We start from the raw sequence: 17,482 nt of genomic DNA on the forward strand, positions 1-17,482 counted from the left end.
AACCGATAGAGATTCATATGGACAGAGTGCTTAATGTACAGTACAACAGACTCACTCTGCACATACAAATCAATAAACGCCTCCATCACCCCAACCTCGCAAAACAAAATAAAGATACATAGAAGAATCTATGGTCACCCCAAAAAAATGATGATGAATTCCAGTGGCTTAGAACATTAGCCATATAACTATAAGTAACTATTTCTCCCCCGCATAGCCTTTAGGCGGAAATAGTCAATTGCTGGGAAACCCAGTGATTGTCAGCGGCACTGCAAAAAGAAAAGGTGCACAAAGCCACTGGCTGCTTTTTAGATAGATAGATAGATAGATAGATAGATAGATAGATAGATAGATAGATAGATAGATAGATAGATAGATAGATAGATAGATAGATAGATAGATAGATAGATAGATAGATAGATAGATAGATAGATAGATAGATAGATAGATAGATAGATAGATAGATAGATAGATAGATAGATAGATAGATAGATAGATAGATAGATAGATAGATAGATAGATAGATAGGAGAGAAAGAGAGAAAGAGAGAAAGAGAGAAAGAGAGCGAGAGAGGGAGCGATAGAGAGAGAGCGCGATAGAGAGAGAGCGCGATAGAGAGAGAGCGCGATAGAGAGAGAGAGCACGATGAGAGAGACAGCCATAGAGAGAGACAGCGATAGAAAGAGACAGCGATAGACAGAGAGAGAGAGCGATAGAGAGAGAGAGAGAGAGCGAGAGAGAGAGAGAGAGAGAGAGAGAGCGATAGAGAGAGCGATATAGAGAGAGAGAGAGCTATAGAGAGAGAGCGATAGAGAGAGAGCGATAGAGAGAGAGCGAGAGAGAGCGATAGAGAGAGAGTGCGATAGAGAGAAAGAGCGCGATGACAGAGAGAGAGCGATAGAGAGAGAGAGCGATAAAGCGAGAGAGAGAGCGATAGAGAGAGAGACAGCGATAGAGAGAGACAACAATAGAGAGAGAGAGACAGTTAACAATAGATAGACTATAGAGAGAGAGAGAGAGAGAGAGAGAGAGAGAGAGAGAGAGAGAGAGAGAGAAAGCGATAGATAGAGAGAGACAACAATAGAGAGAGACAGTTAACAATAGATAGACAATAGATAGAGAGACAGCAGGGTAAAGAGAGAGAGAGAGAGAGACAGCAATAGAGAGAAAGAGACAGCAATAGAGAGAGAGAAGCAGGGTAGAGAGAGAGAGACAGCAATAGCGAGAGAGAGAGACAGCGATAGAGAGAGAGACAGCAATAGCGAGAGAGAGAGACAGCGATAGAGAGACAGCAATAGCGAGAGAGAGAGACAGCAATAGAGAGAGAGACAGCGATAGAGAGAGAGAGAGCTATAGAGAGAGAGAGACAGCGATCGAGAGAGCGATAGAGAGAGAGGGAGCGATAGAGAGAGAAAGACAGCGATAGAGAGAGCGATAGAGAGAGAGCGCGATGAGAGAGCGCGATGAGAAAGAGAGAGACAGCGATAGAGAGAGAGCACGATGAGAGAGAGAGAGTGATAGAGAGAGCGAGAGAGAGAGAGCGACAGCGATAGAGAGTGATAGCGATAGAGAGCGATAGATAGAGAGAGAGATAGATAGAGCGATAGAGAGAGAGCGATAGAGAGCGATATAGAGAGACAGAGCAATAGAGAGAGAGAGAGACAGAGAGAGAGAGCGATAGAGAGAGAGAGCGATAGAGAGAGAGAGAACTGGTGTTAGCCTGGAGGTCAGTAAGTAAAGAGAGATTCAGAAGCAGGTGATGTGACTCAGAGAAAATGACGGCATGCATGAAGACCCACAGACCGCTGGATAACAGGAGAGTGTGAGTGGAGTCGCTTTATGGGAACGCCATTCACAATGAGCACTCCAACACACCCATTTTGTACACACACCCACACATTAACCCCCCTTACACATACGGTGATGCAGACACACATACCACTGGGGGGTTCATGGAGCAAGGTGAGAAAGTGTGAGATTTGTTGCCAACCTATAGGAGACTGAGTAATTGAAGAGTTTGATTCCGAGCGCAACATTTTACTCCCGTGGTGATGAACTGGAGAGGAAGGCGTAGGAAGCAGTAGGAAGGCATTTAGCAGGAACATTTAAACACATAAATAGAGGAACTTCTGCAGTAGGATCTGATACTGTAAGCAATAGAGTAGCAACATACACTCAGACACACACTCAAGACTCTACATGCCACATTCAGCCTTATCCAGCCATATCATTTAATCAGAGTGAAATCCATTACACAACATCAAATCATATGGTAATAAATACTGAATCAGCTGGAGCACCGCTATCTAAAAATAGACAATTAAAACATAAGTGACACACGAGTGAAACCGAATCCAGAGATTTCCCTTTCTTAAAATGAATGACATTTTCTAAAGTTTACCCTGTCCTGTCTGGTGCCTTACCTCGACATGGGTCGTTCTTTACAAGGAACTCATCCAGAGCCATCCAGCCTCCACCAACGCGCACCATCACAGTGCTCCGCAGGATCCGCACCAGACGCAGCTGCTGGGAGTCTCCGAACTGCAGAGGGAGGAGGGAGGACAGAGAGGAAGGTGAGGCCAGGAGTCACTAAGCACTACTCTGCATCAACAACACTGGACAAGACTTGAAGCTGTGCAACACCAGAAACCAGCAGATGCTACAATTTGGAGATTGTTAGGAGGAAGTTTATCCGTCTATGAGTTGGTGCCTGATTACATTGTGTCTTCTGACTTGTGGATTACAACGACTAGTTATACATATGAAATATGACTTAACTAAAATGGATTTCACTTCATCACTAGATGAGAGAGGATGGTTTTGCTGTCTGGTTTCTTTCTTGTGTTGCTCAGCTAAGCCCATTGATTGAGACACAAAGCAACAACATCAAGGTTTCATTCTCATAGACACAAATGGAGGGTCAATCCAACTGGTTTTGCCTTCCCAGAATGTATTAGTGCATTCATCATTGTCAACCATGTGGGATTGGTGTGTGACTTGTGAAATTGGGATACATTGATTTGTAATTGAGGTGAAATGGGTAACACTTTACTTGATACCCCCTGTCAACAGGCTTATCGTAGCCTACATACATCTGTCATAATCATGATATAACAACTAGTATTTTGACTGGTTAGGGCATCTGAGGTCAATATCATTGTTATGACAATGTTATATATCCCTTATGATTAAGGTTGCAAGTAAATGTAATAATTAGTAAGTTAATCATTTGTCATTAATCAATATTGTCATTTATCAATATTATAATTTAGGAATGTTTACTCATTTTTTCACATTTTCAACTGGAAACTCCTATAACAGGCTGTATAATATAAAGAGCATTAGACTGAAGAGATGAAACTCAACCACTAGGGGGCACTATAGTGTTGCAGTCTATCCTTACCTTCTTTTGGGACATGTTTGTTATTTTCGACTTTACTATGGGCTGTTTGCATGTATCTTGCAAAGCTTTCAAACAAGCCTGATATGGAGGGTGAACAAACAGCCAAGCGTCATAAGAAGAGTATTTGCAGGAGAAGCCAGCCAGTTGGATATGGCCAAGGGGTTAGCAGATTTGACAACACAACAACCATGGCCTCATGCTTTCCATCAAACATTGTCACATCATAGCACAATCAATAGCACAAACAGACAAAACGGACAAAATCTCCTGCAAACCAACAACGTGAACAGTTGCACTTTCTATCACTACAGAACAAATCACCATATTCATAGATGCATTGACATTGATGGAGGAACCAATGCAGCTGAGCTCCAATGAGGAACAACATGGGGGATGGCATCTTATCATCTCTCCAGTCAACCACGGTGTAAACAATCAAACATGACCACACATTGATGAGCCTCCAGTTAGGTGCCTATTGTAACAATCTCATTTAAATTCAATTATGTGATTCCCATAATGATTGAATGACACTGGTGAATTTTGTGATCAAGTACAGTAAAAGTGATGAATTGAATTGGAAAATGATCTGGAGAATAAAAATAGTCACAACAAATGGCTTAAGAATGCCCATTTACCAGAATACAGCTTTCCAAAACCGCAACGTGTAGGTGGGGGGTTAGATTCTGACTGTCCCTGTTTGCTATTATCTCATCATCATGTAAGCAGTGAACCAGACCAAACTGTCAAAAAAATTGTTTAAGTTGATTTTGAGTAATAAACGAATACAAACTGGTGAAGAAGACACACATTATCTTACAAATACATGCTGTATACGGTTTGTTTCCCCTATATACCCCTATTCATTCTCCTCAACAAACAGCCATCAATGTTTCAGAAAGTGAATGGACCATTCATTTTATATGAGTTATGTATCCTGTATTGCAACATGCATTTCTTTGCCCATTTGAACTCAATCAAATAAAATCAAGCAAGATAATGTCCTAACAATGGGAAAGGTGTTCGCACATCTTTAAAGGGAAAGCAGTTAATGTTTGTTGAACAAAAAAAGCTGTTATACAAAGTCATGTCAGCCATTACTGAGACAAATCAATCACAGGAAATAAAAGAGAAGCAACAGGCAACCACACATTAAAAGCATTCTAAATCCCAAACTGCCCAAATGGTCCAATTATAGCACATGAGGGGGGAAAACCTGGAAAACCTATTATTTCTTATTGGAAGCTCAAAAGCAACTACAAATAAGAGGGAATACTTGAATCAGCATTGGACTTCAAAGCATTATAACACTTGACTGCCTTACATGCTGATTTGTAGTTTTAGAAATGATCACAAGCTCAATGTTATTTCCTATCTAAATAAGAGCATTACTGTCACTATTTTTATCTGCACAATCAACCAGTACAGGTTATATATACACAAAGATGCATTTTATGACACTGTGGCCATTTCATTCTTGGCATGAGCTGAAGAAAGCCCATGACCCAAAAGGGGATTATTTTATTGCACAGTCATTCCTAGCAGGCTACTACATCAATGGTCCTCCACCTGCACCAGTTATAGGCACCAGCTGCTTTCCCACGCCAGCCAGCCAGACCCAATCCAATATCCCAACTACTTATGCCGGTGGAACTACCCACATAGCTATTATTATTATCATAGACTAATAAACAAATTAAAAGTGAGCCTTTTCAAGTGAATGGAAATGTCTGAAAGAATTATTGCTGTCTAGTGTATCTACTTCTGAGTTCCATCGTGATTATGTCTTGGAAGACTCTTGGCAAAATGTTAATGTTAATTGGAAAAGAAACAGGGTCAACAAAAAAGAGAGGAGGGGTTGATTAGGCACAGCACCACATCATAGATAACGACAAAGAGCGGCCTGAGCCTGTCATATGTACCTGGTTTCCAAGGTAGAACTGGTCGTGGAAGGGACAATGAAAAAAAGTTACAAATTAGTTTTTCATAAAGCACATGTTTCACTGAACACTTAAGGTAACGTATAGGGTATTCACAAAATCCTCTTACCCTGTATTTGTTGGCACCAATTTGCTCAACTTGGAATCGTTTAGGACACTTGCATTTTGCCACTTGGCGTGTGACCTACAAAAGAAGAAAAAAAACAATTTAGACATCATTTATATTGCGGGAAGGTAATACATTAGTTCCAATGATTTACGGATCATCAACTAGATTCAGCTGTGGACTGATTTGTTCTTGAGCGGATGGTCGGGAGACCGGAACATAATTACAAATCATTTGTAGACTGCAAATAGACCGCAAAAATATAAACTCAGCAAAAAAAGAAACGTCCTCTCACTGTCAACTGCGTTCATTTTCAGAAAACTTGTGTAAATAATTGTATGAACATAACAAGATTCAACAACTGAGACATAAACTGAACAAGTTCCACAGACATGTGACTAACAGAAATGGAATAATGTGTCCCTGAACAAAATCAAAAGTAACAGTCAGTATCTGGTGTGGCCACCAGCTGCATTAAGTACTGCAGTGCATCTCCTCCTCATGGACTGCACCAGATTTGCCAGTTCTTGCTATGAGATGTTACTCTTCCACCAAGGCATCTGCAAGTTCCCGGACATTTCTGGGGGGGAAATGGCCCTGGCCCTCACCCTCCGATCCAACAGGTCCCTGTGGGATTGAGATCCGGGCTCTTCGCTGGCCATGGAAGAACACTAACATTCCTGTCTTGCAGGAACTCACACACAGAACGATGTATGGCTGGTGGCATTGTCATGCTGGAGTGTCATGTCAGGATGACTCTGGAGGAAGGCTACCACATGAGGGAGGAGGGTGTCTTCCCTGTAACGCACAGCGTTGAGATTGCCTGCAATGACAAGCTAAGTCCACCCCAGACCATGACGGACCATCCACCTCCAAATCGATCCAGCTCCAGAGTACAGGCCTCAATGTAACGCTCATTCCTTCGACGATAAGCGCAAATCCGACCATCATCCCCGATGAGACAAAACTGTGACTTGTCAGTGAAGAGCACTTTTGCCAGTCCTGTCTGGTCCAACGATGGTGGGTTTATGCCCATAGGCGACATTGTTGACTGGGATGTCTGGTGAGAACCTACTTTACAACAGGCCTACAAGTCCTCAGTCCAGCCTCTCTCAGCCTATTGCAGACAGTCTGAGCACTGATGGAGGGATTGTGCGTTCCTGGTGTAACTCGGGCAGTTGTTGTTGCCATCCTGTACCTGTCCTGCAGGTTTGATGTTCGGATGTACCAATCCTGTGCAGGTGTTGTTGTGGTCTGTCCACGTGGTCTGCCACTGCGAGGACGATCAGCTATCCGTCCTGTCTCACTGTAGCGCTGTCTTAGGCGTACATTGCAATTTATTGCCCTTGCCACATCAGCAGCCCTCATGCCTCCTTGCATCATGCCTAAGGCACGTTCACGCAGATGAGCAGCTGATTTTTCAGACCCTGGGCATCGTACTTTTGGTGTTTTTCAGAGTCAGTAGAAAGGCCTCTTTAAGTGTCCTAAGTTTTCATAACTGTTACCTTAATTGCCTACCGTCTGTAAGCTGTTAGTGTCTTAACGACTGTTCCACAGGTGCATGTTCATTAATTGTTTATGGTTCATTGAACAAGCATGGGAAACAGTGTTTAAACCCTTTACAATGAAGATCTGTGAAGTTTTTTGAATTTTGACAAATTATCATTGAAAGACGGGGTTCTGAAAAGGGACGTTTCTTTTTTTGCTTCGTTTATAATATTTGATTAAAACATAATCATTTCAAACCGTGCTTGCGTGTGTGGGAACTTTGGAACTGGTGTTTTTACAGTCTTTTATGTCCAACAATGAAACTATGTTTTTGCTCAGAAAACTTAGGGGGCCAAATAAAACCACCTGCAGGCCACCAGTTGGGGGAACACTGATTTACGGTCTGAGTTATATGTCAACACATATACAGTAGTACCTCATCTTCAATTTTGTCTGCATCTGTGAGGGGTTTGTATGCCTCTTTGTTGGGATGAAGAGCAGCCACAAACTCATAGTAGTCGATGTAGCCGTCACCATCCCGGTCAAATATGTCTGCCACCGCACTCATCTCCAGCCGACTGGTAGGGAATTCTGGAATGTAAAATTAAAAAACAGGGGTAAGATGCTCAACGCATTTTCACACTAGCATACTGAACTGAATCGTACTGTGCTGGCTCAGATATTTTATTTTCGCATTGTTCTTTCCAGCATAGTTACATCTATGGTGAATGTGTAACCAGGCCAGCCCAGAGCAGCTCAGCTTGGCTTGGCTCTGTAATGTGAAGAGGGTATAGGTCAGGAGTGTGAGGGTACAGGTCAGGGTGTCAGGCAGCCTAGCATTTAAGAGCTTTGGGCCAGTAATTGAAAGGTTACTGGTTTGAATCCCCGAGCTGACTAGGTGAAAAATCTGTTGATGTGCTCTTGAGCAAGGCACTTAAACCTAATTGCTTCTGCAAGTCGCTCTGGATAAGATGCAAAATGTAATTTTGCCCGGGGGCCAAATTGGTTATATTTCCTCGCTGTCAAAATTAGCAAAACATTTTCCGATATCCATAGTTTTTCAATGCTCCCTGACTGTCAATAAACTATACGAATGTAGGTCCATTATTATTTCTACACAGATTCAATTTGGTTTTAGTAATTTTCAAGTATATTAAGTTCGTTCCCCTCAACCCACTCACAATTGTATTTTCTAATTTAATATATATAGATATAGATATATATTTTTTTACTCAAACCACCTGCAAGCCAGATTGGATCCTCTCACAAGACTTACTGGAGGAGAGGATGCCTTCAATGAACTCCTGTCTGGTGACCTTTCCATCCTGGTCCTTGTCAATGCGTCTGAAGAAGTCCATGACACGTGACTTCTTATGGTTCATCCATCGCATGTAGCGCTTCCGCCACACGTCAAAGTCAAAGTTGGCAAATTCCTTCAGCTGAAAAAAAGAAACCACAATACATTGTACACTATGACATACATTGTACTGCACATAGTGATCATTTCTAAATGTCTCCATAAAGCACATAAAGTCATGAACATTTAGCTAACATAGGGTTAAATGATCAGATGTACCTCCTCAAGTCTGTCCATGGCATCGTTGAGTTTCCTCCTCCTGTCCAGGGCCAGTAGCCACACCTGCTGCCACTTGCTGACCAACAGGTTGACCCTGGGGTTCTTGGTCACTATGGGAGGCTGTGACGCTGATGGGTACATGGCTTGTGTGGGAGAACGCTTTCCTGTAAGTGAAAAACAACCTCCTGTTTAGTGATACCGCTTTTCCATTGTATAACTTTTGTTCTATACCAGAAAAAACATAGGAATAATATCATTTCGGGGACAAAGAGAGTGAGGTAAGCTATGAGGATGTTGTGTCATGGTGCAGGCAGTGCATCAGAGCAGGGCCAGATGGCTGAGGTCAGGGTGTTTAGGGGGCCCCTGGTAGGGGTACATACTTCCACCTCTTCCTTTCTCCAGGACAGGGATTTGGGACTGGATGGCAGGCTCGCTACCACCCGCAGCCTTTCTTTTGTGTGTCTTGGTGATCGTGTCAACATCTGGTTGTTTCCTGGTCATTTCCTCCATGAATGTCTGCAGGGCCACACAAAAACAACATGTTTTCAGTTTGTACTGTATACCGTATTCACTTCAAAGGCAATGTACATGCATGCACAGTACACATAGAGTAACTCATGTTACTAGAAAGAGATTCTAGTACTATCAGACTGGCATTGAACAGCATTGAAGTGGGAAATGTTTGACCAACCAAGCACCAGGTAATACACCAAACTCCACCTTCTACAATTTGCTTCCTTTACATCATATAGTAAAGGAGGATAACACAAGCCCCTGGTCACACTGTACCTGGTGTTCAGCAATAAGAGCTTTGACCTCGTCTATCTCCTGAGGCAGGACCTCCTTGTCCTTCTCATTGAGTGTTGCCTCAGCCCACTGCAGCCAGCCCAGCAGACCCTCCAGCAGCTCCTGAGTGGCAAGCAGATCACTGAGGGCCATGGCCAGGCGCTGCTGGTGCTGCCGTGCCCAAGCCTGAACCTAATATGGAGAAACATGAATAATCAATTTAATGCAGCTGGTAATTTAGCAGATGCTTTTATCCAAAGCAAACCACAATTGAAAGTAATATATATTCAGTAACATGTGGTCCATGCGAATTCAAACCCACAACACTGGTGTTAGTAGCACCATGCTCAAACCCACTGAGACATTGAAACAACCCAGTGAGTCATTTGAACCCCCAACAACAAGAATTACATTCATGGCTTTTCACTTAAACTAGGATTAGGTACAGCCAAGTGAGAAAGTACTGTATCGGTATGACTGAGAAACGCGAAGAAACATCCTGGCAATCATTGAGGTTATGCAAGTGATATTTAAGGAGATGGCAGACTGCTTTGCCATGATATAGGCGTATGATCTGTCACCCTCCAGTATGACGCACAGCAGACAGGCATGTAAGTGTTCACTGACCTCCTCGAACCGGGCTTTAATGATGGTGTTCCAGTGTTTGATGGTGGTGATAGAATCTGGATGGCAGATGGTCAAGATAGCCTCCCCCATACTGGTGGCTTTGTTCAGGCCTACTCCCTTCTCCTCCTGCTTCTTCATGAACTCCTGAAAGAGAACGGTTGGCTTCCATTAGCAATCGACAATGTTTGCGTCAAAATATAAATAAAAAAGAAACCTAGCAGCCAGTATCTCTGTTTCTCGGTTCCTCTTTCAATACCTGGTCAAGTGGAGATGAAGAAAGTAATGACATGTGAAGTCAGGGGAAACTGTTTTAGATCCAGTGAGATCATGCTTGAGGAAAAGTCAATATTGTGAAGCAGTTGGAATGGAATATCAAACCACCATGTAAAATCCATGTATGGCATTTCTACTTTTACTGGCAAGTGCAATGGACGTGTAAAGACTGTCAAAGTGAAGTGTGTTTTTAATGTCGACAATACATTATGAGTCCCTCAGCAGAAAATAATGATAGTCGAGTGGAGAAACAAACCCACATTCTCTGCGAATAGCTGCCATATGTTTGAGCTAGGTACTATTTTGCTCAGGATGAAAATAGTTCCATGCAAGCCTGATCCCTAAAGCATATACAAGGCTTTAATAGCTCAGAAAAACTCTTAATCTATGGCCCGATATTGCATTTCACATTTGGTCAGCTTTTATCTAAAAGCTTTATTCTATATTATGGATATTGCGGGATTTTGCTTTAGGGACCTTTGTGTCCCACCTGGAAGTTAATCTGTAGGGAAACACTGTGTTATTCTATAGGATGACGATGTTCCAGGTTAAATGTCACTTGCCTTGTGCTGCTCGATAAGAGCCCTGAGGGCATCCTCGTCGTCGGGCAGGGTGCCATGGAAACGAAGGCTCTGCTCAGCCTCGGCCAGCCACTCCAGCAGGATATGGACCGTAGAGTGGAACTCCTCAGCCTGCAGCCAGAGGACAGGGGACAGAGAGGTTCACCAACACACAGGTCTGCAAAAAGCATTCCTCTAAGCACTCAGCCAGGTCCGAATGGTTGCATTCCAGGATTATTTTTTTTGCAGACACACTGCACTACTCAGTAGATTGCCATGATCATATGAATGATGTTCCTAAGACATTTAACAGATCTCTTTTGTTATATTAACCCATCCACCACTCCCCAAAACTTTATTAGATCTGATCATCTGTGAAACTGAATAAAAAGATGACCTGCAACGCCACAAATGTAATTTGAATAGGTGATATAGAGAGGTTTGGCATAGTGATAGTCCTACCTGACACAATGCCTGTTCCAGCCGAGTCTGTTTAGATACTGAGCGGGCACACACAGTCTCCCAGCGAGCGCTCAGCTCCTGCATCTGAGCTTTGACCCAGGATGAGTCTTCGTGGCTGCTCTCAATCAGGTCCTTAGCCGAACGCTTCAGGGCCGCAACACTCCCCGTCCTCTTCCCCAGCTCCTTTTGGAACACCTGGAAGATACGTCAGAGAGAGAACTAATGAGACACGACACACAGACCCAGAGATACATGGAAACAAACACACAGACGCAGAGATACATGTAAACAAACACACAGACACAGAGAAACATGTAAACAAACACACAGACACAGAGAAACATGGAAGCAAACACACAGACACAGAGAAACATGGAAGCAAACACACAGACACAGAGAAACATGGAAGCAAACACACAGACACACATACATACGCACACTCATGTTTCCCAATAACCACAAACTCCATCTATCCATTACTGAATATACAGCATTTTGCCACATCACATGTAATTATTGCTAGAATATCCCTTGTGCCAATATAAATTAGACCAGGTTATACAAACAGTCATCTCGCACCATTTCCCTCAGGGCTAAGCTGTGGTCCTAAACAAAATAACCTAAATCAACACTGAAGGTTAATACAGTTCAACAGGCCTGAAACCTGTCCAGCTAACACACTAACATTGTGCTAAAAGCACTTCCAATTTGAACAGTGTTGGGAAAGTTATTTTCTAAATGTCATCTGTTACAGTTACTTGTTACCTGTCTAAAATTGTAATCAGTAACGTAACTTATGGATTACCCAAACTCAGTGATGTATATGGTTTACTTTCAGTTACATTTGGATGACTTTCCCCTTAAGAAGCTTTAGAAGAAGACAAAAAGGATCCATCAAACGTATTTGGTGTGTCATCATAGTGGTCTCTGATTTGTGGTCAGACTCACTCAGATGGAACAAACTTAAACTTGTGCCTTTTTTCAATGCTGATTTGAATGTGATGGAGAAAACAAAAAGGTGTCATCATGTACTGTTTTGCAAATATCCAAGAAGTAATCATCTAGTTTTTTAAAAAGTATCTGTAATCTGATTACATGTAACCGATTACAGTGGCAAGCAAAAGTATTCACCCCCCATGGCATTTTTCCTATATTGTTGCCTTACAACCTGGAATTAAAATAGATGTTTGGGGGGTTGTATCATTTGATTTACACAACATGCCTACCACTTTGACAATGCAAATATTTTTTATTGTGAAACAAACAAGACCAAAAAACTGAAAACTTGAGCGTGCATAACTATTCACCCCCCAATGTCAATACTTTGTAGAGCCACCTTTGGCAGCAATTACAGCTGCAAGTCTCTTGGGGTATGTCTCTATAAGCTTCGCACGTCTAGCCACTGGGACTTTTGCCCATTCTTCAAGGCAAAACTGCTCCGGCTCCTTCAAATTGGATGGGTTCTGCTGGTGTACAGCAATCTTTAAGTCATACCACAGATTCTCAATTGGATTGAGGTCTGGGCTTTGACTAGGCCATTCCAAGACATTTAAATGTTCCCCTTAAACCACTCAAGTGTTGCTTTAGCAGTATGCTTAGGGTCATTGTCCTGCTGGAAGGTGAACCTCCGTCCCAGTCTCAAATCTCTGGAAGAGTGAAACAGGTTTCCCTCAAGAATTTCCCTGTATTTAGCGCCATCCATCATTCCTTCAATTCTGACCAGTTTCCCAGTCCCTGCCGATGAAAAACATACCCACCACATGGGGATGGTGCTCTCGGGGTGATGAGAGGTGTTGGGTTTGTGCCAGGCATAGCGTTTTCCTTAATGGCCAAAAAGATCAATTTTAGTCTCATCTGACCAGAGAACCTTGTTTGGAGAGTATCCCACATGCCTTTGACGAATACTAAACATGTTTGCTTATTTTTTTCTTTAAGCAATGGCTTTTTTTCTGGCCATTCTTCCATAAATGCCAAGCTCTGTGGAGTGTACAGCTTAAAGTGGTCCTATGGACAGATACTCCAATCTCCGCTGTGGAGCTTTGCAGCTCCTTCAGGGTTATATTTGGTCTCTTTGTTGCCTCTCTAATTAATGCCCTCCTTGCCTGGTCCGTGAGTTTTGGTGGGCGGCCCTCCCTTGGCAGGTTTGTTGTGGTGCCATATTATTTCCATTTTAAAAAAATGATTTAATGGTGCTCCATGGGATGTTCAAAGTTGATTTTTTTTATAACACAACCCTGATCTGTACTTCTCCACAACTTTGTCCCTGACCTGTTTGGAGAGCTCCTTGGTTTTCATGGTGCCGCTTGCTTGGTGGTGCCCCTTGCTTAGTGGTGTTGCAGACTCTGGGGCCTTTCAGAACAAGTGTATATATACTGAGATCATGTGACACTTAGATTGCACACAGGTGGACTTCATTTAACTAATTATGTGACTTCTGAAGGTAATTGGTTGCACCAGATCTTATTTAGGGGCTTCATAGCAAAGGGGTGAATACATATGCACGCACCGCTTTTCCATTTTATTTTTTTAAATAATTATTTGACAAGTTATTTTTTTTCATTTCACTTCACCAATTTGGACTATTTTGTGTATGTACATTACATGAAATCCAAATAAAAATCTATTTAAATGACAGGTTGTAATGCAACCAAATAGGAAATATGCCAAGGGGGATGAATAATTTTGCAAGGCACTGTACATGTTACCCCTCAACCTTGCTTCTGCACCCCCATGAAGTAATCTGGATGAATTTGAAGGACATATATGGAGGGTGACTAAACCAAGCACTGACTGTTGATCTACTTCAGCGCAGTGACTCAGATATCCTGCTAGGCCATGCACCTTTTATTTCTCTGTGCCTCAGCAATCTCTTGTCTCTGCCAATTCAAACCAGTGTTTTGTCACATAACACAAGTTCCATTTCCGACAAACATTTACGGGGGGGAAAAAATTACCGCTCTCCGGGCCATAATCCTATTTAATATATTTAGCCTGTGAGCCACAGGAAGGAGAATAAAATACGCTGAACAATGAGAACAGCAAATCCACACACAGTGTAGCTTCTGAATTTTGACTCCTATTACATGGTACACAAATAGGTAGGATATGTTTGCGCTTTAGAATCAAGTCAGATACATTTGCTTAGGCCCAGGAGGCACCTACTGCCATTGTTCCATTGAACAAGGCACTTATCCCCCAAACTGCACAATAAAGATCTATTCTACGAATTTTTATTTTTTTTACCTTGTGACTGTCAATGAGATTAAGGACCAGGTCTATATCTCCATGTACTGGCTGGTCCTCGGCCAGCTGAGGCTCCACTCTGTACAGCCAGTCAATCAGGGCCTGAAGGGCATCAGTAAACTGACCAGAGAACAGCAGTGCCTCCTCAAGCTTGTTTTGCCTGAGAGGAAACACAGATCATTATTTGTGAAAATACGTAATGACCCCTGACAGCAGAAACTATCATTGTTTTCTATTATATATGCAATATCATTACGATTTGACAGCAACACTCAACTGCGGCAATATGCCTTTGAAAGGAATTATAGTTGAATCACAGTATATCAAAAGTCTTCACAAAGCCCACAGTTTCAGTATCCATCATTATCAAGATTAGATGAAAATATATAATAATATGCATATTATGTGTCCGATACATAGCAATGTGCAGGTCATGTCCTCTTACCTCTCAACTGACTTGCCACAGACAGTGTCCCACTTGTCCCTCAGTTCACTCAGCATGTCATCCAGCTTCTGGTTGTCGTCCTGCAGTGACGTCTTGTCCTTCAGGGCGCGTCCCGTACGACTGGTTGTGTCATACACCGAGTGTTTGCTCCCCAGCGCCTTCTGGAACTCCTGCGTGAACCAATGGTGGAGAGACATGGTCATTATATAGGCTAGTTTATCCTATCCAAGTCAGCCTGTGGCTCGTTTTTAGCCTCATCTCCAGCCGTTCAACGTTTATACGGTGTGTCTGGCAAAGAGAAACTAGTAGATTTTAGACTAGACAGCTGCACAGCCAACAGTGAAATGTCTGAAATTTAACAGTAGCATAAGCAATTTGACCATGGTCTCACTTTCTGTTTTGTTACGAATTGACAGATCGTCAGCTGCACAATTGAGAAACCACAGCTGAGTTATTTCTGAGGCACTACATATGATTTAACAGGTAGATTCCTTCACAGAGGATTGTCCCCCTAAGCTACAGTCTACATTCTGTCATGGATTGAAATTTATGAGTGGTGTGTGTGACCTATTTGCTCATAAAGGACACTATGTAGTGGCTGAAACCAAAACAAGGGGTCACAATTCAAGCGTCTTTCATCCATACGGATTAAAAGTATCCAAAATCAGGGCCGTCCCTAATACATTCTGTACATCTAGGGATTATGAAAGGATTAGCAAAAGCGCCTCACACACAACAGCTCAAGGACAACAACTGAATAGCCTAGTTCCTGACACCTAAAGCACTGATGAATACTGTGTACTATAATTAAAAACAAAAAAATGTGTTTTAAGTGAGAAGTAGGCAATGGTCTGAAGATGACAAAAATAAAGGAACTTCACATGAACAGCACAATGCTTACTCCACCCATGCTCTACAGTACCAAGGCTTTCCAGCACACAGCTTTGACCTACTTCATTAGCTATGCTGGTCTATCGTAGTTCAAACAAAATGTATGCAGGTTGCTTAAGATTCAAACCTTCTCAAACAGCCTAATTCATACTCTAAGAGGAAGTGTTCCCACAATAATGTGATTTGTACCGCATACAAGTTAAACTTTTGGATTCTTCACACACCACACTAATCCCATTCCACGATTTTATTATTATTATATAAAAGCAAGCTTTGTTTTTATACCTACAAGACAATCACGTTTGATTGGGCAAGCTATTTTGTCCTGTAGTAATGTGGTGCCTGCCTGTATTTCCTTAAACCTTTACTTTAGCAATACATGTAATTTAGAAGAAAATCAATCATAATCTTGTTTTGGTCAGTAGGTGCCCAACATAACAACAGGTTGTGGTGTGTTGGACACAGTCACTCATATATAAAGGTCTACCGAGCCTGTCTCCATTCCTGATTTCTGTAACCATAAGTGTACCTGTGTAACATTAACATAAGCTCAAAAACACTTGTTTTGCGAACATGGTCCTGTTTTATCAATTGCTGTGCTGATCATTGGGCAGTTCATTACCTCTCTCAAATGAATATGTAGCTTAAAGTTGTGTGTATTTGTATTTATTTATGCAATTAAGATGGTGATGCTATAATAATGCACACATACAATAGGCCTATATCTAAAAATACCTACAGCCTAACAATGTATAGAATAAGGCCTATATCTAAACATACAGTGGGGCAAAAACGTATTTAGTCAGCCACCAATTGTGCCAATTCCACCAATTCTCCCACTTAAAAATATTTGAGAGGCCTGTAATATTTATAATTGGTACACTTCAACTATGACAGACAAAATGAGAAAAAAAATCCAGAAAATCACATTGTAGCATTTTTTATGAATTTATTTGCAAATTATCTTTTTAAGTGGGAGAACTTGCACAATTGGTGGCTGACTAAATACTTTTTTGCCCCACTGTACCTACAGCCTAATGTGTGCATATATATATATATATATATATATAAATATATATATATTTCCTTGGTCTTTTACCAAATAGGGATATCTTCTGTATACCACCCCAACTTTTCACCACAATGTATACAATAAGGCCTATATCTAAACATACCTACAGCCTAATGTATGTACATTAGGCTGTAGGTATTTCTGAGTGTTTTTGAGCTTATGTTAATGTTGCACAGGTGTTCTAAAATGTTTGACCTGTAGTATATATATAGTATGTATATATATATATATATATATATATATATTTTTTTTTTTTGACCTGTAGTGTATATATATATATATATATATATATATATATATATATATATATATATATATATATATATATATATACTACAGGTCAAAAGTTTATATATACTACAGGTCAAAAGTTTTAGAACACCTGTGTAACATTAACATAAGCTCAAAAACACTCAAAAATACCTACAGCCTAATGTACATACATTAGGCTGTAGGTATGTTTAGATATAGGCCTTATTGTATACATTGTGGTGACAAGTTGGGGTGGTATACAGAAGATAGCCCTATTTAGTAAAATACCAAGTCCATAGTTACTAGTCCAACCACTAGGCTACACTGCCGCCCCAACTAATCCTCAAGCTCTTGAATA

At 41.5% G+C, this 17,482-nt stretch overlaps 1 protein-coding gene across 2 annotated transcripts in view; it reads right to left on the reverse strand.

Annotated features, from left to right (window-relative positions):
- The window catches only part of LOC109898906 (dystonin), a 190,668-nt gene that overhangs the window by 5,523 nt on the left and 167,663 nt on the right, over nt 1–17,482 (reverse strand). For both annotated transcript variants that reach the window (XM_031835453.1, XM_031835452.1), the window contains 15 exons: nt 14,910–15,079; nt 14,465–14,624; nt 11,222–11,416; nt 10,763–10,891; nt 9,927–10,070; nt 9,303–9,491; nt 8,894–9,029; nt 8,514–8,677; nt 8,214–8,376; nt 7,374–7,528; nt 5,453–5,527; nt 5,326–5,343; nt 4,042–4,146; nt 2,424–2,541; nt 1,940–2,056 (listed from right to left, as the gene is read on the reverse strand). In XM_031835453.1, coding sequence (XP_031691313.1) covers nt 1,940–2,056; nt 2,424–2,541; nt 4,042–4,146; nt 5,326–5,343; nt 5,453–5,527; nt 7,374–7,528; nt 8,214–8,376; nt 8,514–8,677; nt 8,894–9,029; nt 9,303–9,491; nt 9,927–10,070; nt 10,763–10,891; nt 11,222–11,416; nt 14,465–14,624; nt 14,910–15,079 — 2,038 coding nt within the window. The remainder of the gene's footprint in view (nt 1–1,939; nt 2,057–2,423; nt 2,542–4,041; nt 4,147–5,325; nt 5,344–5,452; nt 5,528–7,373; nt 7,529–8,213; nt 8,377–8,513; nt 8,678–8,893; nt 9,030–9,302; nt 9,492–9,926; nt 10,071–10,762; nt 10,892–11,221; nt 11,417–14,464; nt 14,625–14,909; nt 15,080–17,482) is intronic.

The sequence above is a fragment of the Oncorhynchus kisutch genome, linkage group LG11 (genome assembly GCF_002021735.2).
Source record: "Oncorhynchus kisutch isolate 150728-3 linkage group LG11, Okis_V2, whole genome shotgun sequence".
Lineage (NCBI taxonomy): Eukaryota > Metazoa > Chordata > Actinopteri > Salmoniformes > Salmonidae > Oncorhynchus > Oncorhynchus kisutch.